This window comes from Rhinolophus ferrumequinum, chromosome 12, assembly GCF_004115265.2.
Source record: "Rhinolophus ferrumequinum isolate MPI-CBG mRhiFer1 chromosome 12, mRhiFer1_v1.p, whole genome shotgun sequence".
In the NCBI taxonomy this organism is placed as follows: Eukaryota; Metazoa; Chordata; class Mammalia; order Chiroptera; family Rhinolophidae; genus Rhinolophus; species Rhinolophus ferrumequinum.
Genome location: NC_046295.1, coordinates 51,691,849 through 51,717,790, shown reverse-complemented (window position 1 = coordinate 51,717,790; position 25,942 = coordinate 51,691,849). Strand labels below are relative to the sequence as shown.

General features: G+C 39.8%; 1 protein-coding gene across 1 annotated transcript in view; it reads right to left on the bottom strand.

Annotated features, from left to right (window-relative positions):
- Nucleotides 1-25,942, bottom strand: part of LOC117031537 (phospholipid-transporting ATPase FetA-like) — an 82,752-nt gene that overhangs the window by 27,108 nt on the left and 29,702 nt on the right. The window contains exons 3-11 of the mRNA XM_033122028.1: nt 23,204-23,317; nt 22,327-22,425; nt 20,522-20,583; nt 16,403-16,475; nt 15,975-16,045; nt 14,853-14,935; nt 13,924-14,082; nt 11,701-11,789; nt 780-976 (exon numbers count right to left, since the gene is read on the bottom strand). Coding sequence (XP_032977919.1) covers nt 780-976; nt 11,701-11,789; nt 13,924-14,082; nt 14,853-14,935; nt 15,975-16,045; nt 16,403-16,475; nt 20,522-20,583; nt 22,327-22,425; nt 23,204-23,317 — 947 coding nt within the window. The remainder of the gene's footprint in view (nt 1-779; nt 977-11,700; nt 11,790-13,923; nt 14,083-14,852; nt 14,936-15,974; nt 16,046-16,402; nt 16,476-20,521; nt 20,584-22,326; nt 22,426-23,203; nt 23,318-25,942) is intronic.

Here is a 25,942-nt window from a genome sequence, read left to right as displayed (position 1 = left end):
TTCTCTAGTACCTAATATAGTGCTTGGCACACAGTAAATGCTCAACAGATAGTTGTTAAATTAATAAGCTAACTTAGTTATGTAAGGTGCTTTTTGGGTTGGAATGCCACAGAGCAGGGTTTAGGAAACCTGGAAAGAGAGATGTGAAATTGTGTTTGGGGTGCGTGGACGTAACAGAGAATGTTGAAAATAGAAAAAGAAGATCAGAGTATAGTAAAGATTTATTTTACCTATTTCAATTTTTTGTCCATGATGCTCATGAAAAGGCAGAAGAAAACATGCTCTTTTTCTACTCTCTAACTCTTAGGAGCCAGAACTTAGGTCACAATTACACCTACCTACCACTTGCCACATTATTTCTGTGAGAAAATGCTTTCTGAGTTCTGACTAACTGATTTACAAATGAATATTTGGACTGTCTCATTGATAAACTATGGCTGCCGGGCTTGTGCTTTAGCCTCACGTAGTCTGCGTGTATTTTTTCTAATTATTTCATATGCTTGTATGTCTTATTTAGTCACTTACATTATACGCTATTTGAGGAGGGCTAATTTTCTTTTTGTATAAGCCACACAGTATCTAGCATGGTAGTCTGGTTATGGGAAACATTTATGCAATCTTCAGATAGTTCTCGAGTATTTTGTACACACTGTGGAAAGTAGTGAGTGAAAGAGCACACAGTGTATGCTTTCTAAAAGTCGATACTCTAGTAGGGGAATTAAGCAGGAAGTATGAAATCACTGCTCTACCTGTAACCCAAAGTGATCCAAGAAGCCTACCTGACGTAGAGGGAAATAGGCACCATGGTGTTGAGAATAATGAAGTAGGACCAGAATATGAAGGTGGCAGAGACAAATGATGAAGAGACATATTCTTTCCACGGTAGAAAATTCTGGAAGTAGTAGCCTGTCCTGCTCTCCCAAATGCCATGTCCAATTGCTAGGATAAAACATATGCTGCCTAAAAACAGGAAAATCTAGGGGGAAAAAAATAATTAAATTAGCACTTCATCCCAGGCATATGCTGCTTCAGTTCTACCTTTTGGAGCCTTATTTGTCAACAAAGCTTCTCTCTCTTTTTGGAGGGCAGGGAGCCTGCAGTTCACAGGCTCTAGGCAGTAGTCCACAGGACAGAAAAGAAAGCCCTGCAGGGGCTATCCTTGAGATTTTGAAGGGAGATGATAGTAACTAAAATATATTAATTGCCAGGAACTGTGGTAAGTACTTTATATATATTATCTAATTTACATTTATAATACCCCTCTTTTAATAATAGAAGAGGAACTTGATAGTAAGAGTGGAGAAGTATTTTAGCTACTAACTAGGAGAGAGAGGTTTTGAACTAGTTCCCAGCACAACCTCTTAATTGCTCTGTTATTGAAGTGAGGTGCTGCTTTAACAAAAGTCTAAAATGTGTGGTACTGGCTTAGCAGTTGGGGTGGCTGGGTGGTAAGAAACTGATATAAAAGGCTGAAAATAAGGCAATCACATCAACAGTAAAGAATCTGGTAAAACGTGAAGGCAGGACCATGTGCCTGCTGAGCCTATATAACTCTAAGTGGTTAGAAAGAATTAGAATATTAGTATGTGTTGACTGCCTTTGACAAGGTTTTAAAAGAAAGAGTTGAACTAGGAACATAATTGGCCAATTAGTAAGCAGAAATAAAAAGGAACAGAGACATTTGGTTCATCAAAGGACTGGAAAAGTCTGTTACTTTTAGATACCAAAAAGGAAGAGATAAGATTAAGATCTTAAGCATATACTGTCCAATAATCCTTTCCAACAGAATTTTGCCTGGAAGCAAAGTTGAGATTAAAGATGATATCTTCTTATTATACTAAGTGAAGTAAGTCAAACAGAGAAAGACAAATACCATATGAACTCACTTATATGCGGAATCTAAAAAACAAATAAACAAAATAAACGAACAAAATAGAAACAGACCCATAGATACGGAGAACAAACTGATGGTTGTGGATAGAAGGGGGGTTGGGGGCTGGGTGAAAAAAGTGAAGGGATTAAGAGGTACCAATTGGTAGTTATGAACTAGTCAAAGGGATGTAAAGTATACAGCATAGGGAATACAATCAATAATATTGTATTAACGATATATAGTGCCAGGCGGGTACTAGACTAATTGGGGTGGGGATCACTTCGTAAATTATATAAATGTCTCACCACTATGCTGTACACCTGAAACTAATATAAAATAATATTGAATGTCAACGTAATTGAACATAAATAAATAACAATAAAGATACCTTCTTACCCAAGATTATTGTTCCAGATAACTACAACTTTCTTGCTATTAAGTTGACAGAGAAAGGCATAGAGGGGCAAGGAAGCAAAGAAATCAGTCAAACTTGAGAACTATGTACAGAAAAGAACTTTGGGGGAGAGGGGATAACACTCTGGAACTCCTTTTACAAGGCCAGCATTACACTAGCACAAAACCCAGACAAGGACACTACAAGAAAAGAAAACTATAGGCCAATATCCCTGATGAATATAGATGCAAAACTTCTTAACAAAATAGTAGCAAACCAAATTCAACAGCACATTAAAGGATCATACACCATGATCAAGTGGGATTTAGACATTAATGAAAGAAAATGAAGAAGACACAAATACATGGAAAGATATCCTACATTCATGGATTAGAAGAATTAACATTGTTAAAATGTCCATACTACTCAAAGCTATCTAAAGATTCAATGCAATTCCTATCAAGATTAAAATGGTATTAAATTTTTTACAGAAATAGAAAAACGATCCTAAAATTTATATGGAATCACAAAAGACCCAAAACAGCCAAAGCAATCTTGACAAAGAGGAATAGATCTGGATGCAACACAACTTCCTGATTTTAAACTATATTACAAAGTCATCACAATCAAAACAATATGGTACTGGCATAAAAACAGCAATCCCTCTTCTGAGTATATATCCAAAGGAAATTAAATCACTATCTTCAAGAGATATTTGGATTCCCATGTTCACTGCAGCATTATTTACAATAGCCAAAACATGGAGACAACCTAAGTATCTATCAACAGATGAATAAAGAAAGAAAATGTGGTATTATATAGACATATACAATGGAATACTATTCCGCCATAAAAGGAAGGAAAATCTGCCATTTGTAACAACGTGGATAAACCTTCAGGGCATTAGGCTAAGTAAAATAAGTCAGATAGAGAAAGATAAATACTGTATAATTTCACTTACATGTGGAATCTACAAAATACAAATTCATAAAAACAGAGAGCAGATGGGTGGTTGCCAGGGGCCGGGGTAGGTGAGGGGAGAATGGGTGAAGGTGGTCAAAGGGTACAAATTTCTAGTTCTAAGATGAATGAGTTTGGGGAATGTAATGTACAGCATAGTGACTATGGTTAACAATCATTGTATATTTGAAAGTTGCTAAGAGAGTAGATCTTAAAAGTTCTTACCACAGAAAAAAGTATAACTTTGTGAGGTGATTGATGTATTAACTAACCTTATTATAGAAACCATTTTGAAATATATTTGAGATATGTATATATATACATATTATATATATCATTATATATATCAATATGTGATACCCCTTAAACTTACACAATGTTAAATATCATTTATATCTTAATAAAGTTAGAAAAAATCTTTATTAAATGTAATCATATAGTATATATTCTTTTTTGTCTGGCTTCTTTCACTCAGCATAATTATTGTGGGATTCATTCACGTTTTTGCATCTACCAATTGTTCATTTCTTCTTATTGCTAAGTAGTATTCTATAGAATGGATATTACACAATTTGTTTACTAATTTATTTTTTATTGGATATTTGGGTTATTTCCAGCTTTTGGGTATTACAAACAAAACTGCACTGAACATTTGTGTGTAAGACTTTGCATGGACATATGCTTTCATTTCCTTTGTTAATATCTCAGAGTGGAGTTGCTGGGTCCTACAGTAAATTTATATTTAACTTTTTAAGAAACTACCAAAAGTTTTCCAAAGTGGTTGTACAATTTTACATTCTACCAGCATTATACGGCCTCATGCCTCTAGAGAAGACGTGTGACATTACTGTGAGCCACCTCTAAGTCTACTCAGAAAGTGACATTTTAAAAAACTTTTTATTATGGAAATTTTCAAACACATATTAAGGTATATAAATAGTACAACGAATCCCCATGTACCCATCACCCAGCTACAACAATTATCAATTCATGGCGAGTCTTACTTTATCCAAACCTCCTATTCCCCTGCCCTCCTTTTTGTTTTAAACAAATTTCTCAGATTATATAATTTTATCCATAAATAGTTTAATATATATCTTTAAAGGATCTTATTTAAACACATAACCACAATACCTTTATCACTTAAAAATTTAACAATAAATCCTTGAAATCATTTAATATGTGAGATTTTAGAGTTCAGTGAGGGATGGGAGAGAACACAACAGGGGAGGATTGAGATAAAACAGACTAAAATCTGGTTTTATTCCTAGCCTAATGCAGATTCATACTGAGTAGGTCAGCTCTTTGCGTTGGTGTCTCTGAGGTCATACAGCCCTTCCTTTTCAATCTTACTCTCGCTTCCTCATCCTTCTCTTCAATGAGTCATGTGAAAGCAATGCTACCCTCCTGGTGCTGATCAAACCTCAGTGATGAGTTCTACTGTCCTTGCCTTCCTTTTTGGATAATCTATGTGGCCAATATTAAATGTGAGGCCATATTCTTCTACCTGCCACTTCTCTAGGCCCTACTTCATCAGCTCCAGTGCGGAAAAATGGGGAAGGTAAAATTATTAGAATAAATGATTACTAGTATAATTTATTTATAAATATAAATTTATTTATTATACATCATTAGAATAAATAATTTTAAACTCTCCAATGCTGTGGGAGAAAATTACAGGGTGACCTTCAATATCTCCGCTCCATCCCTATTGCCTGTAACTGAGAATTACCCATGGCTTCCAGTGAAAGCCCTGCCTCCACTGTTAACACTATGAGTCCCCCAGATCCAGATCTTTCTTCTCAGATTGAGCCAAGAAAATGACCTTTATCAGCCCCAGCCCCAGAGGGCAAGGCTTCCCCATCAGCATGAGGCCTGCAGGGGCAGGACACAGTCTGCTCTTTCCTCATCCCTGGAGTCTTTCCTGACATCCGAGGCTTTCTAAGTCCTTGCGGATGTTCTGTGGTTCTCAATATTGTGACAGAGTTGATTGGCATTTAATCTCAAAGCTTCACTTTGCTTCCTTTCTATAGAAAAAACAAAAAGCTGGTTGTTGCTACAAACCCGGGATTAACTGTTTATTACCAGAGCCAGTCAGACCCAAGAAGAGCAAATAGCCTCCGGGTTAGTAAAAAGTGGTTCCAGTAAAGGTTGAAAGTGATACTCAGTTTTGTCCCTCCTGCCAAAACTGATGGAGAAGTAAGGCCACCACTGTCACAGAGGGGCTCCCAGGCTCCATAGGCAGCCTGGAAAAAGAAGGTGGTCCTTGATCCGTTGGCCCTTCACATCTGGCTGTTCATCGTGCCCTACCCCACAAGCACGTCCTGGATTTCTGGCACCACTCCAGTTTCCAGCACTCTGGTTCTTTGTTCCACGAATAGACACCCACTTAACAGACTAGGGGTCAGAAAACATTGTCACTGTGAGCGCTGGTCACTGGGGAAAGAGGAGGGATCAAACTCCAGCTCAGCTGTGGGCTCATCAGGAAGCCAATTTGCTAAACATGCTTCCTGTGTCTGCCGGATTCTCCCCTAAGAAACATTTCCAAAAATGGGAAAAAGCATTTAAATCAGGAAGGATTTCTGCTTCAGCTTCAAGAAATGAGAGCTCATTACACCTAACTACATTGACAATGTCCTGGCAAAAATACCACATAAACAAACCACTGAGCTGATAAGAACCTGGCTCATTCAAGAACATTTCTTCATTTAATAACCATGTAAAAGATACTTCCTGAGCACTCCTTTGTGCAAGGCACTCCCAAGAACATGGAGATGAATATGACAGAACTTCTCCCTTAGAGGCTCATTGATTTGGTAGCTCAGATATTCACTTTTTTCAATAGCTCAAAAAATAATAATGAAGCTCCTATTATGTGTCAGGCATAGTTCTAGGGACTGAGGATATAGTGGTGAAAAAGGACAATGTCCTCACTCTCACAGTGTTTATAATCCTGTGGAGAAAGGTGGAAAACAGACAAGTTAAGAAATGGAAAAACACAATGTAATTAGTACTGTGTGCTGTGAGGAAAATAAAACAGGTTAATAGTATAACGAAGGTCTTGATGACGGTGGCAACTTTAGATAGGGTGACAGAGAAGGCTTCTCTGAAAAGGTGGCATTGAATGATGAAAAAGCAGCAAGCCATGGAAGGACCTGGGGCAGACACTGACAGCAGGGTAAAGGTCCTAAGATGGAAACAGGTTTGCTTTCTCATTTGACTTGTAGTTTGCCTGGATGTAGATTTCTAGGTCAAATGATTAGAATTATTATTAATTTGTTATATATTATTAGAATAAATATTTAGAATAAATGAATAATTCCACTAAGAACTTTGAAGGTATAACCCCACTGGTTTCTAGGACCCAGTGGTGTTGGTGAGAAATCTGATGCCAATCTAACTCTCATTTTTGTTGATACCTTTTTCTTATCCCTGTGAACACTTTGAGGGACTTCTCTATTCCCTTGGAGCTCTAAAGTTTCATTATGTTTAATGGATGTTTTAAATCTGAAACTTGTATCCTTCTTCAACTCGAGGAAATATTCTTCTGTTATTTCTTTGACATTGTTGTCCCTTCTATTTTCTCTTTCTGATACTCCTGGTAGATGAAGTGGCAGGCTCCTGGTTTGGCCCTCCATTAAAAAAAAAAAGTATTTATATCATATATTCTATCTCTTGGTCTTTTTGTTTTGTGGTCTAGGAGAGTTCTTGGACTCTTTATTTCAGCCCTCTTTTTAATTTCAGCAATTTGCTCTTTTCAAAATTCTTTTTTTGTTGTTGTGGTTCTTAGATTGCTTCCCCCCTTATTTTTAACAAATGATTCTCATTTTATTTATGTAATTGCTTCTTCTCAGAAGAGTAATCATTTTTTGAAAGGACTTTTCTCTTCCCTGAATTATAAGCTGTTTATTCTGGGGTCAGTTATTCTATTTATTCATCCTTATACTCCTCTCTTGTGCTCCTGATTTCCCTCTAGTCCACTTAAAAATATGAGTAAAAGAGTAATTTGTTCCTTTGGTTGGTTGGTTGGTTAGTTTTGTTTCCTTTAGTTAATTTTGTTTCCCCAACAGGCCACTCTCCTGAATGGGAAGATGGAACCATGAGTTCTGTATAGGTAGGCAGTATGTGTGGTTTGACAGGTTTCACCCTAGGTTGTTACACAAGGAGCTTGCAGGCAAACTTGAGCCCCTCGAATGTAAAATAAAGTGGGTTTTACTATCAAGTGATGACACCCACGTTAGAAGCTCCAGCCCTCTGCAGATAGATTGTTAAATTTCTTTAGGAAGCACTTCACTTGTTTTGGACTGGAAGGCAGACACATTTCTTATTGCTACATGTATGCTTATAGGTGTGGCAGGATGGTACAGAGGGTCAATTGTTGCCCATGTTTTACAGGCAGTTTTAAAATGAATTATCCTGATTATCAGCCCCACGTCCCACTCCCGCTCTCCATACCTGCAGACTGTAGCATGGAGCTACTCTTGAACTCTATCAAGAAGAATGCATTTCCACTGAGGCTTTCACTACTCTGGTTTATCTAAGAGTACAATCTATCTACTTTCTGCCTTCCAAAAACTCATCAGCATCTCAGGTCTGCCCATGGTTCTTCATCCTTGGTCACAGCTGTTAGGCATTTATTTCCTGTTTGTACTTCTTTATAGTCATTTCATCAGATTTGAACAGGAAGTTCTGATGTCCTGCTTCAACTGGATGATGACCAAAAGTGAACATAATACCTCAGATAATATTTTATACTTTCTGAAGGAATGATCTCATAAATGTAGGACTTTATAGCAAACTATTCTGTCAGCTTAGCTGCCCCTGGAATTTACACCACCTCTTTGCTGCCTCTACCTTGTGCGAGGTTGAGCAGAGAACTACATTCTCTTTCTGGAGACTGGCACTGCAGATCCCTCTGTACTCCTGCTCTAATCTGCACTGCTGTTCTCTAGGCCTGCTATTCAGCTATCATCCTACGACTTCCATTTACTGTTGCCATGTTTCCTGCCTTCCATGTTGTCTTTCTTGGGCTGCTCTCTTGTTTTGCTTGAGTATACACTAGAAGCTTCCTAAGAGAGGATACATAATGAGTACATTTTTTTTTTTTTTTTTTTTTTTAGGAAATAAAACAGGTTAATGGAATAAAGGTCTTGGTGGGTGGGGATGGCGACTTTAGATAGGGTGATAGAGAAGGCTTTTCTGAAAAGGTGACATTGAATGATATAAAAGAAGCAAGCCATGGAAGGACATAGGGAAATTTCTTTACACTTGCATTTTACTGGTAGTTTCATTGGATTAAGGATTAGAGGCTGCAAATAATTTTATGGCAGACTTTTGAAGGCACTGATGTTGACCTTCCGCTGTTGCAGTTGAGAAGGCCAATGCCATTCTGATTCCTGATCCTTGTATATGACCTTTTATTCTCCCTGGAAGATTTTAGAATCTTTTTAATTTTATGTTTTCTTCATATGGTCAGTCTGCCATATTAAACAGGACTTGTCATGTGTTTTAATTTTGTCTCTCCAGGGAGATAGCAAGTATAGCAGAATAGCATTAACCACGAAAACTTAAGCCTAGATGGATAGCTGTGATTTAATAAATAAAATTATGTATGTAAAGCATCTGGCACATATTGATGCCCTACCCCCCAAAGTGCATTTGTACACTTGAGACCTGGATACAGGTCTTACCCATCCTTATGATTCTAACATTGGGCACATATCGGGTACATGATAGATTATCAATAAATATAACTCGATGGCTTGATGAGTCATAGACCTATCTTTGCCATTATTTTTCTGTGGGGCTTTTATTTATGATATTTATATTTACTGTGTCTCAATTTGCATGTTTGTCAAGTAGGGAATACTTCTCGACTTGCTTATTGATCATGGATGTAGTGAGGCTACAGTTAGTGAGTGAGTGATGTGAAAATATTCTAAGAAGTTAAACTCCCTCTACAGATGTCAAGTATTATCACTGCCCTTCAGACAGGTAAACAACTAATTGAACCTTCCTAGGCCTATGGGAGACGTCCTGTTTTGAACAAAAGCCTAGGCTAAATGATTCAACCTACTTTCTAATGATATATGTTCCAATATTGTCAAAGGCATATTTGCCTATGTCGCCTTCCTAAATTCTCAACTGTGATTGTCTTCTTTTTTTATTTTTTTATTGGGGAAGGGGAACAGGACTTTATTGGGGGAACAGTGTGTTCTTCCAGGCCTGTTTTTCCAAGTCAAGTTGTTGTCCTTTCAATCTTAGTTGTGGAGGGTGCCGTTCAGCTTCAAGTTGTTGTCCTTTCAGTCTTAGTTGTGGAGGGCGCAGCTCAGCTCCAGGTCCAGTTGCCGTTGCTAGTTGCAGGGGGCGCAGCCCACCATCCCTTGCGGGAGTCGAACCGGCAACCTTGTGGTTGAGAGGACACACTCCAACCAACTGAGCCATCCGGGAGCTCAGCGGCAGCTCAGCTCAAGGTGCCTTGTTCAATCTTAGTTGCAGGGGGCGGAGCCCACCATCCTTTGAGGGAGTCGAGGAATCGAACTGGCAACCTTGTGGTTGAGAGCCCACTGGCCCATGTGGGAATCGAACCGGCAACCTTCGGAGTTAGGAGCATGGAGCTCCAACCGCCTGAGCCACCGGGCCGGCCCCTGTGATTGTCTTCTTCATTAAGAAACCAGGACACCTGAAGCTGAAGTAGACTAATACTGAATGTCAACTACAATTACACACACACACACACACACACACACACGCACACACACAGTAATATATATAGTTATATATATGATTATATGTATGTATATATATAAATAGTCACAGGATGTGGAGTACAGCATAGGGAATAGAGTCGATGGAATTGTAACAACTATATACAATGTTAGAGGGGTAGTATACTTGGAGGGGTATCACTTTGTGAAGGGTGTAAATGTCTAATCATTATGTTGTTTTGTACACCTGAAACTAATATAAAAAAATAAAATTGAAAAAAAAGAAACTGGGAAATGCCACTTTGTTTCAACTGCTAAGAGCTATGCAAATAGTAGAAGAGAAAGATAGTGGACACTAGTTTTTGGTCTCAAAGCTGAGTAAAACTTCCTAATTTTCTAAAACCCCCTTTACTAAATCCAAAAGACTTAGAAAAAGAAATGTGCTATTTCCCATCATAAATGGAGAACAGGTAGTTTATAATTCAGATATTTGTGAGAAATGTACAGAAAAAAAGGCATTTTTGAATTTTCAAAGTCTAAGCAACAGAGTAAAAATAAAAATGAAAAGTCATGTACCTAAGTATAGGCGGCATTAGAACAGTTTGGTTACGCAAAGAAATTGTATAAATGAATAAATAATCTGTTTAGATCTAACAAGAATAAAGGCAACCTGCAAATGATAGCATGGAAATAAAGTAATTGATTATTTAGTCTTCAATTTAAACTCCTATTATCAAAGGTGATTATTATCTACTGTACTGCTTTTTTTTATTTTTTATTGGGGAATACAGTATTGGGGAACAGTGTTTTTTTCCAGGATGTTAGGTCGTTGTTTTTCAATCTAGTTGTAGGGGGCGCAGCCCAGCTCCAAGTCAAGTTGTTGTTTTCAATCTAGTTGTGGAGGGCTCAGCTCACTGGCTCAATTGGGACTCGAACCGGCGACCTTGGTGTTATGAGCACCTTGCTCTAACCACTGAACCATTGGCCGCCCACTGGTGGCCCAGTTCCAAGCTCAAGCTGTTTCTTCTCACTGGTCCATGTGGGAATCAAACCAGCAACCTTGGTGTTATAAGCACCTCGATCTAACCACTGAGCCAACCGGCTGCCCACTGGAGGCTCAGCTCCAAGCTCAAGCCGTTGCTTCTCACTGGTCCATGTGGGAATCGATCCAGCGACCTTGGTGTTATGAGCACTACGCTAACCACTGAGCAACCGGCCACCCTATTATAGTGCTTTTCAAATTTCATTTCTTAGCAGCAGAATCCTCTATTTTCTAACTGAAATCTTACAGAACAGATCAATGTGAAGCTGCTCTTTTTGAAGCAGGAACTTCAGAATATGGAGGCCAGGACAAAATTCAATTGATCTCCTTCTCTTCCCCCTGTAGCAGCCCTTAGACTCCTCTAAAGAAACAGAGTTTGAAAATCATCAGTTTAAGTAACGTGTTCTATTAGTCTAAGTAAGGTTTTATTAAAGAGGTCATGAGTGAAACAGGTTATGAGAAAATAAAAATGTGTCTTAGTTTCTAAAGCAGGGTCCATGATCCACTTTAAACAAAACTGTCCTCCACAACAGAGGTATAAACTAGAGAATCCCTTATCAATTGGCTCAGTTCTTTTCTGCTTCAGATGTTAGCATGTAGGGTCCTGAAAACTACTTGGGATTTTCAAACAACTAAATTCTGAGTTGGAAATACCAGTAACTCCCATGGGAGAAAGGGAAGCATGCCTATTTGCAAAGAAACAGAAAAAAAGTCTTTAACTTACCCAGAGCACGAGGACATTCATGAGATGGTCCATGTGTGTCCGTTTAAAGGAGGACTTTCCAGTGTTCTGCATTAATTTGGTGTCTGGCCCTAAGTGAAACAAGGAGACATCAACTCTTAGAATCACTGAACCTACTCAGAGGCTTGAAATTGGCTTGAAACGTACCTTCATGATCACCTAACCAAACCTCTTTCCAGTGCCCGCGCATAAAGCCCTGGAGAAAGGCTCATAGTTGGTGCCAATAAGTCAAAGAACAGAAAATTTGTGTCTAAGAATAATCCCAACTACTTTTTCAAAGTGCAGCAATGCTGAGCCCTCTCTTTGCAGCATGTTCGGTAGTGCAATCTTTCACAGACAAGTGAAGAGAGAATGGGAGCCACAAGCTTCTCTCTCATCACCATTTGGTTTACTGAGCTTAGAAAATGGATTTCCTGATAGAGAGCCCCACCTTCTTTTGAGGAAACCCACTGTGGGCCCAGTTTCTATTTAAAGTTTCTATAATTAGGAAAGGGAGAAAGGAAAAGGCAGTGGCAGCGATTGCTTCTGAGGTGGAAGCTGGAGAGCTGAGACTTCTTTGCAAAGGCTGAGAGACAGAGACTCTATATTTCTTCATGACAGGGCAGGTAGTAAGTAGCAGTAAAGAGCTTTTAATGGCCACTTGGACTAGAGTGGGCAGTTACTGACCAGAGATACGGCAGCAGAGAAAACATAAAAGGTTTAGAAGAAAGTGTAAGTAGCAATTTCTCTGGCCTTTTACCACCTGATTATTATTCTTATTCATACTCTAATAAAGGAATTTCTTCGATGTTCATATAGGGGGAGCTGGATCGTCCTGGTATGTGGACAAACAACGAGAATGCAGCGCATAAGCTATGCCATTCTTTTCTTCTAAGCATTCCTTGAAGGGCTTGGACTAGTGAGAAGTTTGGCTGAGGGACTGACGCTACAAGGGACAGTATCTTCCAAGGGTTCATGGAAAGACTGCCCCTATCCCAGGTTTCAAGAAGAATGTGGAGATCACAGAAGGACGCAGGCACCATGCAGAAGGATCAGCACCTCTAGTCGGCACTGCGTACCTCGATGTGTTCTCAGGTGGCATCAGTTCTCCTGTTTTCAGCTTCTCAAAGCCCCCAGAGATTTTTTAATTCCATGGAACCAACCCAGGGTCAGAGGGTAACTTATCTAAATTTGTGCTGGGTGGTAACCTTACTGCTATTGCTTTAGGGAAAAAAATAATTGGCTGAAAAATGAGCTTTTTATGTGTGGCAATGTGAGTGGGTAGCTGCTTAAATACAATGAAGAAAATACACCTTTTGAGTTTGGGACTAGGCAGCTTAGAAGGTGCCACCACAGGTCAAGAGTCAATGAAGAAAGTTCCACCAAGGCCTCCCTGGACTCTTAAGCTTCTCTCTAGGGCTTGGGTTCCATTATTTTCCATAGAAGTGAGGACCCCCATGTCCAGGAGTGAATTCTACAAAAGGGGAGCTCTGAGTTGAGTAGTTTACACGGTGGTGAATTTTCCTCAGTGCTATCTTCGGAGTCCCCATCTTCTTTTTATGGTTGTTGTCAGCACTGCCCACTGTCACCAAGGGCACAGGGTAGCACAGAAGGTTCCTCCACTTCCCTGAACCACATCATAACCCAAGAAAATCCCCACTGAATATAAGGGATTATGGTTCTAAATGACATTTTAGGAGGGGCCATTGCTAATGATCCACATGTGTTTTTTCTCTGGCATGAACCTTCACATTGTATTTTATATTCTTCTTCATAATGAGCACTATGTTCATTCTCTCTTCATGGAAGTAATCCACGTGTATACTCTCCCCTTTCATGAGTTCCCCTTTCACACGCGAATTCTATGTGTACTTCTTCTATATGCATGCCTTCTCTTGTGTTCAGATATGGTTGCAAAGCCTCATGAATGCCCTGTGGCCTTGGAACACAAACCCTTCCGCTAACATAGGCAGAGCTAATATGTAGGCAGCTCTGTGCTTGAGAAAAAAAAAGCAGTCACCTTTTTCTAAGAAAAAAGTTTTTTCTCAAATGATCCATCCATCCACCCATCCACCCACCTCCCTCCCTCCCTGTCCATCTGTCCCAAAGCCACAGTGTTCTGATATGTGAGTGCCATATCTACATCCTGAAAACTAAGTACCCACACCATGTCCCTGACTTGAACCCAGTAGGCGGGGGTCTGACCGTGGCCCCAGGGAGACATACCAGTATAAATCACTAAGCCGTAGCACCAGTCTGTATTCCTGATGACGCAGCCTCGGAGCAGCAGCTTGTCCTGGTCCAGGAAGTAGCTATTTCCCTTGTAAGTCAGTATTCCTGTGAATTTGTCCAACTTGTTATTGGGAGACTCATACCTCATTTCTCCTGAAGAAAAATGAAGAAGTAAGAGTCCTGGCTCTGTAAATTCAGGCCTTTCCTAACAGGATAGAAAGAGGCTTAACAGAAAAGAGGAAAGAACATCCTCTTTGAAAATATATACACAATTTTTTCCTATCCTCTCTCAGGTAGTGCCCATTTCTCACCAGCTCCCTTTAGAAAGGCAGACAAAGGTTTCTAGACATCAAAGAAGAGTAATTTTGTCTGTGACATGGGTTATCCAGAGAGAGTCCTGGGTCATCTGGCTGAGAAAAACCCCCATGATAACTTCTCACTATCACTATTGCTAGATCATATGAGTTCTGAATCTGAAGAAATGAAAAAACTATTTAAGTTAAAGCAAACCTAGTATTTTTTTCAAAGTTAAAATAATTTGACTTTTTCCGGATTAGTAAAGGAGAATATGCCCTTTGTAAATATGTATAAAATACTAAAATGAGAAAGGAGTAGTGAAATTCACCCATTGCCTAGAGATAAGTACTATTAACCTTTGGAAGCACATTCTTCCAAGTTTTTTCTATATATGTTCTCATAAACATGTATGTTTCCAAAAACAAGTTTATGTTATATATGCTATGCATAGTCTATTGTAATATTTTTGCACTTATTATGTAAATATTTTTTCCATGTCAATAAACATCAACTTGAATATCGTTTTTAAAAAGTTATGTAGAATTCACTGTTCAAATGTACCATACTTTATTTAATCAGACTTCTACTGATAAAAATTTGGGTGGAAAACTTATATCCTAACTCACCATTGAAGGCAGACAGCAACTGCAGATTATTTTCCATTTCACTGGTGACTGAGATGGCCTGCTTCACTTTCAGGTTGGTTTCACTAGAGTAAAGAACATAGTCACCAGTGTACAGGACACATACACAACACAGCAGCACAGGGCCAGCTTCTCCTGCTTCTTCATGGAGTTTTAGAAAATAGATGTTTCCAACAGAACTGGGGCTATAGCTTTGAGCCATAAGAGTCACTCCCACTATTCTTTCTCAAGAACACTGGTGAGGTGGGACGGCTCTACAAGGAAGCCATTGTTAGCACACCCACTCCCCTCTCTTCCTGCAACACATCACCATTACTTTAACCAACCCATGGACAGATGCTCCAGAGAAGCTGAAGCAACACAAACCAACGTGGAGGAGGCACCTGCTCCCTTCAAGAATATGGAACAGGTCCTGGTAAGAGCCTATACACTGCTTCACGTAAACATACTTCTCACTTCAGAGATTTACAGGACTCATGAACAGAGCCCAACAACCCATTTGCTGATACAGGAATGCAGGGACAAAGGCAAAAATGGAAGCCACATTTCAAAAAACTTGTAGGCACCAAGAGGAATAGTTGAAAGAATGCAGATCCATACAAAACTCCACAAGACAAGTTCTCTGAAGACGGCCTCTATCCTCTTAAGACCTTATCTTTTGTATGCTAATGAGTTTCTATCGTAAATCCTTCATAGAACACGGTGTTTTATCAGTAAATTATTACTTCCATAGTCATCCTCTTCACCCCCCGAAACTTTGGAATCTATTCTGAAATTTCCCAGTTCTGTTAACCTCTTTCCTGCCACTTAGCATTACTGAATATAGCCAGCCAGAGTGTCTCCAGTTTAGAGATGGAGAATATGGAGTTTATTTGCCCAGATTCTACACTCAGTGGGTGCTCAATTAATGCTCACAAGAGCTCAGCCTTAGACTTGACATCCCAACAGTCTAGCCTCCTATTTTCTCTTATCTGGATACTTCTAGCCTCTTTGTCACTTCCACCTGAGAATACAATTCATTCTCTGCATCATGCTCTTCCTCAGTGAGAAATGACTTTCAGCTGGCTCAATCATCTTACTGGGTTACTAGGAAGGAACACTTACCCATCTAGTTCTGCTGTTTCTACATACGTCAGACTATGGCGTTCACTGCTAGAGAGTAATAGTACATCAGCCTGTGGTCAGAAAGTCAGAGAAGATAAGGAAAGCAGGAAGGCAGATTTTAGTATTACAGTGTAACAAAAGCAGGAACAGATGTTCATCATAAGAATTTTATAGACATTAGGTTAACTTTTTTTGTCTAGGACCCATCACTGCTACCACACACACCCCTCCCCAAACTAGTCTCATTACCTGTAGCGACAGTGAGAGGTGGATAAGAACAAGCTTCTTATCACAAGAGCTGCTGAGCTCCGGGTGCAGTGAGCAAGATGAAGGTCACCAAACGCAGTGGCAGCAGAAGTGCTAAAAGGGTTCCCCTGTTCCCACTCAAACCAAAAAGAGAAAAAATCAGAGCCCAAAGAGGTACTCACTGTGACAGGCTGATTATTTTCTAATTTTATTATATCTCCTACTTGGATATTCATCCATTTTTTTTCCTCCATCCTGTAAGAAAACAACCCTTGAATGCCTGCTCTGAGAATTTCCCCAAAGTCCAGTTTTGACAATCAAGACAGAAAGACAAAAAAAAGCAGAGATGAAGTCAAGGCTCAGAGGAGGACCACGTTAGTTTACGCCGCTTCCTTGCTACGGTCAAGAATGGGGCCCATTTCTCTTGACTTCAGGTTGTAAGGGGTTTTCTAAAACTCTGTAAAATTATATGTAGACATACATGGACATAATTATTCTTTAAGTAAAAGTAATATATGCATGTGGAAAAAAAATAGTTCAAATAATAAAGAAGTACGTAAAAGAAAAAAGTAGTCTCTTCTCTCCTCAGATTTTAGTTTTGCTTCCCAAAGGTAACTACATTAGTAATTTTTTGTATTTCTTTCTAGAAAATATCCATACATATAATCACATACAACATGTTTAAAAGTTACGCGCGAAAAACATACTTTTCTGCACTTGGCATTTTTCATTTACTAATATATCTTGGAGAGCACTTACAGACAACGTGGCTCATTCTTATTCTGTCATATGACTGTGCCAATTTTATTTCTTTATGTTAAAACTGGATTACTTTTGACCTTTAAACCCCACTTCCCATAAAAGGCAGACTGGCAATAATTCTACAATAATACTGCTCTCTTCCCTCCTCTTTTTTTGTACCTCAATTTCCCAACCGCATAGGGTCCATAAATCTTTCCTGACAAAGGACTAAACAAGATAATATACATTGCCACAAGTATTTTGGAAATATGAGCTACCCCTTTGCAACAATTCTATTATGACAAACACCCAAATTGCCAGAAAAGAGAGGGCACATCTAGAGGCCACTATTTCCCCACTAAATGAAGCCATGTTATCTACAGGCATGACACACATCACCAGTGTGACAGACCCTGAAAGGCAGGATAGTTTCTTTGGGGAGGATCATATTCTTTTATCCAAACAAACAAAAAGGCCTTTTGTATGTTTGTAAATTCACTCTTACTTTTAGATAATTTTTTTCCAATTCCAGGGTTATATTTCTTTAACTCCTATTACAAACTAAATTTTCTCTGAGTGTTATAATATACACAAAAGTCCTTGTTGCAAAATCACAATTTATATTATACATCCTTGAACCTCTTTCCCTTGGTTTCAAGTGTCATCTCTATGCAGATAAATCTCAATACATTTACTTATTTTGTTCCTAATTTTCAAATCTGGGTGATAGTAGTAAAGGGTAGTAGCTATAAGCTTTGGAGAAAAATATCTGAGTGTTTACTTGTGTCTTGATTCAACATTCACTTTTGCTAGTTCTCTGGCATTCTGTCTGCCATGAGTTTCACTAGTAGAACCGACGTTACATTAGTCTTGCTTCTCCTGGAGATTTAAAAGTATGTAAGCTTTTAAATGTATGTTCTAAAACAAAAAAAATTGGGGGTATATTATTTAAAACAAAAATTTTAAATTTTGTTTTATGTATGTTTATATTATGTTTGTATTATGTATTGTTATATATTTTTTAAAACAAAAATTTAGATTTTGTTACATAAGGAGTTGTCAAACTATTACTAATTTATTCTTGGACATGTAACAACCACATGTCTCAGATTTAGGAGATGGGGAGACAGTTCCTCCTAATTTAAAACGTTCTATCTTGTTGTGCCGTAAGTACACTTTTAATTTCCAAGCATTGCATTCTAACTTTCAGTTTTGAAAATTTGGTCAGAGAGCTAGAGAAGTCATTGCTTAGACTCCAGAGGAGACCATTCACATTATATTCTGTTTTATGTGAATGGTACCTCCTGGAGTTCTGTAACACCTTGGTACTTTTCCTACTACAAAAACTTAGAAATGCTAGATAAAACAAAGCCAACATTCTTTCAAAAGCAAGGCTATGCTTACCACAAAGTAAGGAGCAGAAAGACAGGACTGAAATTCAGAACAGCAAGCATATTCTGAAGCTATTCTTGCCCTGAGCAGGGAGGAGATTGCCAGTCTTAATATTTAGTAACTTATCCCACCAAAGTGACAAAGATTAAGCTTTAGGAGCTTTACAGGCAGCGAGCTGGAACTCAGAACCCCTCATAAAGCCAGGAACTCTGGAACAGCAACACCATTAGGGAAAAGGTAGTCTAAAAAAAGAAAAATCAACTCACTAGCACGAAAGTTTGTTACCCTGGAGGATTGAGAGTCAGGGAGGGGAGGACGCTCTCTTGAGAATTTGTAACCTCATGAGGTGTGAGAGTAAGTGATATCCTTGAGTTACTTGCAGAAGCAAACACAAAACCCCTCCGGAGAGATGCAACTTAAATTCTGGCAACTTAGAATTCCCATAAAGAAAGTTCCAGTAAAGATGTGTATGTAAGATAGGAGGGGAGGACGGAGGTGGAGGCGGGTGAGGCCTGAATCCTCCTGCCAGGGTGAGATGCTGAGGTACAGCTGGGCCTCGTGGGGACAGCAGCAGCCCGTGGGCAATCAAAGGGGCAGAGAGGCAGCTCCTCAGGCCTGGCTTCCTCATCCAGCCTATTCTACCACCCTGCAAGCCATCCCATCCCTGCCAGGGCTCCAGAGCCAGCCAATGGCTGGATCACAAGGGTACTGCCTATCCCCACCCCCAAAAAAGAAAAAAAAAAAAGATGTGCTTGTGACCAAAGGTATTGCAAAATGAAAACCGCAGAAATTACAACTTGTAAACAGACAAACTTTCAATAGCAGCTCTGCTTAGACCCCTGTGTTCTAGAAAAAGAAAGCTACTTTCTGGAATATAGACTGTTTCAACAACCAGCCTTGCCTCAAGTGTTCCAGTAATCAGACACTCACTGGGTTACAAAGTCTAATCAGGGCCCTGTTTGTGAACGCCCACCATAAAACCACTCTATGACAAGTTCTTCTCCAATAATCTTATAAAACCCAAGTGCTCAAGTTACTTGGGGAGTTTGTTTGACTAAATTCATCTGATCAGTAACTCCCTAGCCTCGCAAATTTCTGAACACTCAGTTTTGTCTTTTCTTTTTGTTTCTATTTCTTTCTGTCCTTTCTGTTTTAATCTTCTTTTTAATCACAACTGAATTTTTCAGTGGTATCTTCAACAGACCACAACACTTGAGGAAATAATCCATCAAGAGTAAGAATTAGCAACCACAATAAATAAAAGGATTAGATACCCAAGAACTTCACATAATACAATTATGTGATTAAAGCTATAGCTGCTGGGTGTTCTGTAACGCCACCATGAAAAAATACTGGACCTCAATCATGAATACTTTCAGGTTTGTACCTCTTTGCAATCAGGCTTCTGTACATACTAGTCATTTTTCCTTTTGTACAATCTCTATTTGCTGAATTCTTCTCCATCCTTTATGGTCTAGCACAAACATCACTTCCTCCAGAAAGTCTTCCTTGATTCCTTTAACCAGTTATGATTGCTCATTTTTATTAACTCCTGTAATAATTTTTTGTACCTTTTATGATAGTCTTCATATTTTGCCTCCTATAGGAATTATGCCTGCCTCCCTTCATTTCTGCCAAAGGTACACCGCTCAATGTTGCAGGACCCCACCAAATATAAACATTGACCTAACACTTTAGATAGCTGTGACCAAATACCACAGCAATGGGGTCAATGCCAATCCTTTCTTTAGATTGTTAACAAAAGATGGCCTGGCCAAAGGCTATAGCAGAATGGCCAATAAGCCATGGCAGAATCCACTGATGTTCTAAAGACAGATGTCTCTATGCTGAACCATTGAACTAATATTAAAAAATCACTTGCATATTAATATCACGTCATAATTTATTAATTGCTTTAATATGTTACTTCATTTTATTTTCATAAGCATCCTCTAAGGTAGAGAACATGATCTCAACTTTATAGATAAGAAATATGCAGCCCAGAGATGGCACATTCAGGGTATGCTAGATCTAGAAACAAATTCTTATGTCCAACCTGGGGTTCTTTCCACTGTCCTGAACTACCTTTCCAAAGCAGTCAGCACATCAGGCAAGGCCAACCTTACCCCAGAGGAAGTCCTACCTAAACTGGCTTCCCTAGGACTTACCTGCCATTCACCAGCACCAGAACAGAACGGTTGTTGACATGATTGTCATTTTGGTGCCTTTTCTAAAATTATAAAAGAATATGTTCAGGAAATAGACACAGAGCAAACTGCATGTAAAAGGTTAATATTCTGAAATATTACCCAATATAGTTCACCATCTTTGTAATTTTCCTTTACCCCCCAAAACCTTTCTAACATTAAAACCAGGACAAGAGGCTGACTATCTCTGAGAAGCTGAAATAGAGGTCAGAAAAAGAATCAAAGGAGAAGAAAGAGAAAATCTTGGCTGTAGGTATCAAAAGCCAAAGCCTGGAGGATGAGAACAAGAGGAGAGAATGCAAACTAACGGGCAGGACTAGAGTCTTATACTCCTTGGTAGGTGCAGGGAAAGCTACATATACTTGAGCATATCCCACCTATACCTCACCCCCAACCATGAGTGACATACAGAATCTTCTATAGTATATGCAAAGAGGAAAGAGAAATAGAGGTCATCTATTCAAAGAGCAAATAGAAGGAGGAAAAATATATAGAGTATGTCCTGGTATGGCTCACACAAATCCCATCCTTCCAGTTGAGATTACTTGCTGTGAAAAGGGCAGGACTTGGAAGAAGGCAGAGAGAATCCTGAATTTGTCAGAATATTTGTCCTAAAGAAACTGAATTCTAAACCCGAAGTAACTGGGTTATCCTGAATTGGCAAGTTACGTTTTTGGCTCTTTAAAAAGAGTTGGATAGTTTGGGGGTGGGAGGTTATCACTTTGTGAGGGGTGAAATGTCTCACTATTGTTTTGTATACCTGGAACTAATAATAAAGAAATATATCTATTAATAAAGCCAAATAAATAAATAAATAAAATGCAAAAAAAAAAAGGGTTGGGATGGTAGGGTGGTGGTTATGAGCTATATTAACTTTAGTTATAGAGAAATGAAGTTTCGTTTTTGCACCTCTGACTTGTGACTGAAATTTAAAGCATGTGCTAATTCTGGGTTTAAAGAGTTACAGACTTAAAGAGCTGGAGAAACATCCTGCTCTCTCAAGCTTTGTTCTGAAAATCTCTTCTGGCAAATTCAGGACTCTCTCAGGGAAGCTGCAAGCAGATCAACAGGACTGGCTCCCTAAATTGCAGGAGCAGACATGATACTGAGTCCTCACCCTCCTTCTATGCCGGGCCTGCTGTAAGGAGCAAAGGGGAAGGAGCAACACTCACTGGGAGCCCGTTTCTGCCTCCAAGGCCAGGAAAGGAGTCAGCCTCTGCTTCTGTTACAAGGCTTTCTAAACCCACAGGGGTCCTAGCTGTGCATACCTAATAGAAGTGACGGTTGGAAAGGGAAATAGGGAGAGCTACAGAGGAGAAATGAGATGTGGAAAGGGGAGAGGAAAGGTAAGAACAGGAAAAAGACAAAGGAGGAGATAAGAGGGATAAAGGGAAGATGGAGATAAAAATGAGCAGAGGGAATGGAGAAAGAAAGATGAGAGCAAACCCAGAGAAAGCTAAGAGGGGAGTGAAGGAAGAGGTGGGTTATTAAAAAAGAAGTGGAAGGAGTCCTGGAAAACGTTAAGAGTGGTGGCAGAAGGAAGATAGAGAAAGGCCTTTCGTTGCCCCTTTCTGGCCATGTAGAGACCACCAGTATTGGGCCTAAGAAAATTACATGTTTTTCTGGGATAGAAAAAGAAACAAGGAAAGGACACATCTCTGTCCAGTCGGTGCTTCTTCCTAGTACCAGGTAGTTCCGGGCTCTCCTTCTTGCCCCCAGCCTGACTAGGTACAGTGAGGGTCTAGGGGCCCAGAAAGCCACTTCACCAGGTCATCAATGGCATCTTTCACTGCTGTCATGGACAGCACCACCATCAGGGGTATCACCGTTGTGTACCACGCCAAGGAGGAGATCTGGGGAATCAGCTGTGAGAGGGAAGGGGAGAGAAACTTGGGTCAGAAAGCTTGAAGGACAACATATTCCCCCCACCCCCACTGCCATTTTCACCTTCATGGGTTCATAGTAAATTCAACTATCTTAGTTGCTTTTCACTTTTTGTAGCTTTCATATAACCCCCCAAATATTAATATCTCCCAAAAAAGCATGAACGAAGAGGAGACTATAAATTGCTGCCTATCTGTCCTGAACTCCACTACATTTGCCTTGATAGCAACGGGCCATTTGTCCTGTGATACTGAAATGAAGGTGCTGGGGGTTTGGGGGGTAAGAGTGGACATGGGAAAACCACATACCTTCCCACACCCCTTCAGCACGAGGGGGAAGGAGATGAGGTGTCCTCTCTCCCAGTATGGGCCTACCCTGCCCTGCTTCCTCCCGGTGCTGGTACTCTTATGTTCTAAACCATTCTCCTTCCCGCACATTAACTTCTGTCAGGGAGGTGGGGAAAAGGAGGAGGAATGGAGGTGCACTTGTGGGTGGGGCCTCCTAGGGTCAAGCTGAAAGGTGGCCATGCTTCCCTTCCTCAGGACCCAGTGACCTTGTCTCGTTCCTCTTGTAGAGGCTTGTTTCATCCTGGCTAACCCTGACCACAGCCACTCTAGAGGACTGGGATGAAACCTCAGCCATTCATTTGCCTGTTATCTAATGAGAGAAGACATTTCTCAGCTTAGGAAAGAGAAGGACTAATTACACAGCTGACCCCAGAGAGGTTGATAAAATGCTCTGTTTCCCACAAGGTAATACCTGAAAGATGGACAAAATGAGGAAATATGCATTTGCAAGTCTCTGGAACTGTTCAAATAGGTTCAGGGGCAAGAAGTTAAAGATATTATATTTTGAGGTCTTGATGGCATTGCTCTGTGAGTGAAAGAAAACAAGTATAATTAGAGGAACAAAAGACCCCTCCACCTCCCAAACTTAACAGAAAGGACCAAAGCCACTCTGTAAAATGGTAAAAAGCCACAGTTCCCCCACCAAAGGGAGGGGGAGAGGGAAGAAGTCTTCGTCTCCCCCCCCCCTTTTCTTTTGAGGCTTGGAGGATGCAAAGATGTCAAGACTGATCAATATGTGGACTTGGTGGGAGGGTGGGGAGGGGGACAGAATGTTTTTCTGTCCTGGATAGAATTCTTTGTTTATTGATGCTATTGATAATAATAATAATAAAATTAACAATAAAAACTTAAGCACTTATTGAACATTTACTAGGTGTAAGGCACTGTTCCAAGCATTTTATATGTACCAATTTATTTAATCCCCACAACTACCCTAGGAGGGGAGAACCATATGGTATCTTTTGGGGATGAGGAAATTGAGGCACTGAGGTTATTTGCCCGAGACCACAGTTAGTTGCAGAGTTAGATTGTGCTGTTCCCTGAGACTCACTGCATTGGTACAGCCATCCAAATACTTTCCTTTCTTAGAATAAGAAATCCTTCAGTTCCATCTTATTTCTGGCCCCTAAGGTCCTCCTCTGCCCTAAATAGCAGGCAAGTTTGCCATTTGTATTAGCTTTACTCCAGCGCTCTCTAATGAAGCTTTTCTCAGTCTGGAGAACTCAGTTTGGTGTGTCTTCACGTGCTGGAGCCCATGAAGGTTCCTACTCGGGTCGCTGTCAGCATTGGAGAATCACTTGCCCCTTAATTGCCAAGTCTGAATAGTTTTGGCCGACATCTAAGCTATTATTTTGCTGAGTGAAAATGGGAACTTGTTGCCTCTTTAATCCTGATCTCAAGATGTTGACAGGACCATCTTATGTTCTACCTTTGGGTCTTCAATCATTTGACTTAAGATGTTGGAGCTTGAATTTAAGAGCTCAAGAAAAGCAGAAGAATGAGACCAAATAATTCCCTAAGAACAGGACTTTTCCCCCACTTCCTCCATCTATAAGGCCAAAACCAAAAGAGTAAACCCACCTACAGGCCCGCAGAAGAGATACTGTTCAAATATGAAGATTTGGGCCTTGCCTTGGAAAGGCATCAGGGTCCTTCTCTTGGAAAACCAAAATCATTCAGTGTTAAGGCTAAAACTTGCCCAAGAAGGCTAGATAGGCTACCCAGCCAAGACTTGCTCAGGGTCTATTTCCCAAAGGAAGAGAAGCTGGAATAGCTTAGCACTTAGGAGTTTAGACATCCAAACTAACATTAAGATTTCCTTCGTGTTTCTCCATAATATTTCCAATTAATAATCAATCGAGGAGGGGGGTGGGATGAGGGAGAAGGTAAAGGGATTAGAAAGTACAAATCAGTAGTCACAATATATACCATGGGGATACAAATACATCACCATGGGGATATGAAATACAGTTTGGGGAATGTAATCAGTAATGTCAAGATTTGGTAGGGGGTCACATGGGCACTTGTCTTATTAAGGAGACCCCTTCATAGACTGTGTAGATGCCTGACCACTGTGCTATACACCTGAAGCTGAAGCTGAATAATAGTGAATGTCAACTATAATTACACACACACACAGTCACAGGATGTGGAGTACAGCATAGGGACTATAGTTAATAGAATTGTAACAGCTACATATGATGTCAGAGAGGTAGTAGACTGGGGGTGGTTATCACTTTGTGAGGGGTGTAAATGTCTAACTATTACATTGTTTTGTACACCTGAAACTATAAATAACTTTAAAAAATAATCAATCAAACGCTATACATTTTTCAAGGCTTGCTCTGTTCATAGCCCTATGCTGGGCTATTACTAGGAGAGGCTGAAAAAGAATTAAACAAAATCTATGCCAGAGCAGCTCATAGGTTTGTCTTTGAGTTCTAACTAAATGATCTCTAAGGATCCTTCTAGCCCTAAAAGCATGTTATTCTAACATAGAAATAGTTTTCTTTGATCATAAGATACTCACTGGATTTCTTTTTTTTTTTTAATTTATTTTTATTTATTTATTTATTATTTTTTTTTAATTTATTGGGGTGACAATTGTTAGTAAAATTACATAGATTTCAGGTGTGCAATTCTGTATCACATCATCCATAAATCACACTGTGTGTTCACCACCCGGAGTCAGCTCCCCTTCCATCACCATACATTTGATCCCCCTCACCCTCATCCCCCACCCCCCAACTCCCTTTCCCTCTGGTAACCACCAAATTACGTTCCCCAGATTAATTTTCAAACCCGTGGCCATCCTGTGGTCACCGACTGCCCTCCAATCCCCTCACCCTCCCCCTCACCCCCCACCCCTCCCGCCCATCTAGCAACCCTCAGTTTTTCCTCTTTGTCTCCAAAACTGTTTCTGTTTAGTTCATTCACTTATTCTTTTCTTTAGATTCCGCATATAAGTGAGATCATATGGTACTTATCTTTCTCTGTCTGACTTATTTCGCTTAACATAATGTTCTCTAGGTCCATCCATGTTGTTGCAAATGGTAAGATTTCTCTCTTCTTTATGGCTGTGTAATACTCCATTGTATAAATGTACCACAGTTTCTTAATCCAGTCATCTACCGATGGGCATTTTGGTTGT